At 42.8% G+C, this 3,338-nt stretch overlaps 1 protein-coding gene across 5 annotated transcripts in view; it reads right to left on the reverse strand.

Annotated features, from left to right (window-relative positions):
• LOC104780236 (indole-3-acetaldehyde oxidase-like) overlaps positions 1-3,338 on the reverse strand; it is a 7,707-nt gene that overhangs the window by 2,175 nt on the left and 2,194 nt on the right. Inside the window, exons 3-7 of one of the 5 annotated variants that reach the window (XM_019244600.1) lie at positions 2,140-3,020; positions 1,853-2,062; positions 1,547-1,765; positions 1,283-1,452; positions 107-564 (exon numbers count right to left, since the gene is read on the reverse strand). In XM_019244600.1, the coding sequence (XP_019100145.1) occupies positions 107-564; positions 1,283-1,452; positions 1,547-1,765; positions 1,853-2,062; positions 2,140-3,020 (1,938 nt within the window). The other 4 variants (XM_019244599.1, XM_010504743.2, XM_019244601.1 and 1 more) reach the window with 4 other exon arrangements.

Raw genomic sequence — 3,338 nt, forward strand, 5'->3', positions numbered from 1 at the left:
AGAGCATAACTAGTCATCTGCTTCACCTTTGTCCATATTCCTTGTCCTAGCTCGATTCCACCAACCTCAACAACAATTGTTCCATCGCTTAAAACACTTACTCTCCCTGGAGTTGCAAACATGGAAACCTCATAAATAATGGGTAATCGGGATATCCCTCGTTTTGTCCACATGTTAGAGTCGTTGAACTCTCTGACCATTGAAACCCGCTCATCATAGTTTGAAGATGCGCCAACCTTATCCCACATCGAAGACAAAGTGTACTCATGTGGTTCACCAGCACTGTCCTTGTAGAACAGGGCTAAGCTCTCATATGTATGGAAATTAATCTTTCTTATTGTATCAACCTCCAAGGAGAGGCTAGACGCTACATTTTCGATGATGGCTTCAGCGATATATGTACCCTGCACGTCCCCAGGGGCTCTCATGATTGCTCTGCTTAGAAGATTTGTTTTACAAAGTTTGATATCAAAAGATAAAGCGCCCCAATTGTACTTCTTTAGCGCCCCTATGATATTTGATGACATTAACGTACTAAAACCAAGAGTAGCCCCTGCATCAATTAGTATTTCTAGCTCCAAGGCTGTGATCTTCCCCGTGGATTTGAATCCCACACTGAACGTTATCTTCATTGGATGCCTCCCACCAGTCATTATCATATCGGTCTTGCGGTTTACGTAAGTTCTCACAGGACGCTGCAGTTTATTAGCAGCAACCGCGCAAGCTGTTGCAACCTGAGACAGTGGAAAAGCTTTGACATATTTGGTCCATTTCCTGCAGAAAGTGAGGAAAATAAAAAACAAAAGAGGACAGTTTGTGAAAACTTACTGGCATTGACATGACAGCTTTTCCTCCAAAACCTCCACCGACACGTCTGGTTATGACACGGACGTTGTTTTCAGGGATGCCTAGGCAAGTAGCGACAGAGGTGTGTACGTACTGAGGGGTCTGACTTGAACTATATACTACAATTGAGTTGTCTTCATCTGGCACTGCAAGAGCTGTTTGCGTCTCCATGTAAAAGAAGTATTGCGACCCAAGACGCATCTGTTTCACATCAAAAGTAATAAAGATTAACATATTTATATATCAAAGATTTAGCTTCAAACTTTGGAAGACAACTACGTTACATACTTCCGAGCTGAGAATTCGATGATCAGCTGCAGCCATTCCTTTTGATGTGTCACCAACTTGTTGTGGGTAAAAGATAGGGATAATGTCGAACATACTAGATTTCTTGACCGCGTCTTCTACACATAAGATTGGTGGTTCCAAACCCTTNAGTATTTCTAGCTCCAAGGCTGTGATCTTCCCCGTGGATTTGAATCCCACACTGAACGTTATCTTCATTGGATGCCTCCCACCAGTCATTATCATATCGGTCTTGCGGTTTACGTAAGTTCTCACAGGACGCTGCAGTTTATTAGCAGCAACCGCGCAAGCTGTTGCAACCTGAGACAGTGGAAAAGCTTTGACATATTTGGTCCATTTCCTGCAGAAAGTGAGGAAAATAAAAAACAAAAGAGGACAGTTTGTGAAAACTTACTGGCATTGACATGACAGCTTTTCCTCCAAAACCTCCACCGACACGTCTGGTTATGACACGGACGTTGTTTTCAGGGATGCCTAGGCAAGTAGCGACAGAGGTGTGTACGTACTGAGGGGTCTGACTTGAACTATATACTACAATTGAGTTGTCTTCATCTGGCACTGCAAGAGCTGTTTGCGTCTCCATGTAAAAGAAGTATTGCGACCCAAGACGCATCTGTTTCACATCAAAAGTAATAAAGATTAACATATTTATATATCAAAGATTTAGCTTCAAACTTTGGAAGACAACTACGTTACATACTTCCGAGCTGAGAATTCGATGATCAGCTGCAGCCATTCCTTTTGATGTGTCACCAACTTGTTGTGGGTAAAAGATAGGGATAATGTCGAACATACTAGATTTCTTGACCGCGTCTTCTACACATAAGATTGGTGGTTCCAAACCCTTTGTTTCGTATTCAACGACTGCAAGATTTGCTGCAGCATCCGCATGTCTCTGCGTATCTGCAACCTACGAAAACAAACTGGTGCTAAAACTGCACCTGGTGTTATGCAATTGAACTAATGGAAAACTAGGACTGGACTTACCACAAGGGCGATGCATTCGCCTACATTAATGGTGAAATCCTCTGCGAATAAGCGAACTGAGCCTAATCCAGTCTTCATACCCACATTTTTCCCACCTTTAGGAACATCCTTGCAAGAAATGACTGCAACAACTCCATGAGGTACCAAATTTTCCTTGAAATGAATACCTATTATCCGTGCGAATGGCTTTGTGCTATAGATGAATGCTCCGTAGAGGCAGTTTGTGGGAGATGGTATATCATCCACATAGATAGCCTCACCAGAAGCCTGAAGGGAAGCTCCAGCTTTAGTAACAGGTTGACCAACCGGATTATATTCATTGGTTATAGGAACATGTTGTGAAGAAGACAACATTGGTAATGGTTTTGGTGGATCCAAGTTATAAACATTTGAAGGTTTATCTGTAGTATGATGAGTTATTAAGGTGTGAAGGAACTCGAAAAGGAAGCCCGGCGCCAAGCTTGACCTGTAAGCAGGATTGCTTGTACCGGCTTCAGGCACCACGACATTGCCAAGTAAGGTGATAGCCTCATACAGAACTTTGTCAGTGATTACTTTACCAGACAGAAAATCTTCAATTTCCTTGCACCTAATGGCGTGTTTGGTCCCGTAAGCCCCGAAAGCCAATCTACAGTTAACTACCGCTGTATCCTTCACTTGAGCTAAGAAAGCAGCATTCAGGTAAGCCAGAGCGTTTCCATTTGGACGCGGTGCAGCTCGATAGGTTTCAAAGAGCAATTCAGAGTTTGTTTCAGAATGCCAAAATGGAATTTCAAAACTCACAACCAGATCATGAGCCTCAAGAGGAGATCCGTGGAGAAACTCTTCCAGTGTTAGCTTTTCGAGTCCTCTTGGAAAGCTCATTATGTTAACAACTGCACCAGCTGCAAGAAGTATGGTGGCCATGTCAGAAGGAAACTGTTTCCTCTGAGCCATGACAAGGTTTCCCCCAATGCTACCTAAGTTCCTAATAAATCTCGCCGCAATCTTTTCCATATGAGTAGCAAGTTTTCCAAACATCTTCTCCACTCCCGGTGAGACCCTAATCTCCTTCAAAGCAGCAATAACTTTAGATATTGATACCACTGATCCTATCTCAACCCCATTCTGTTTTTCTCTTATCTCTTTCAGCTGCGGGATTCGAGTTATATCTATGTATTTGTCATAACTCTGCTCTCTTTCATCCTTATAGTATCCCA

The sequence above is a fragment of the Camelina sativa genome, chromosome 4 (assembly GCF_000633955.1).
Source record: "Camelina sativa cultivar DH55 chromosome 4, Cs, whole genome shotgun sequence".
Taxonomy (NCBI): Eukaryota; Viridiplantae; Streptophyta; class Magnoliopsida; order Brassicales; family Brassicaceae; genus Camelina; species Camelina sativa.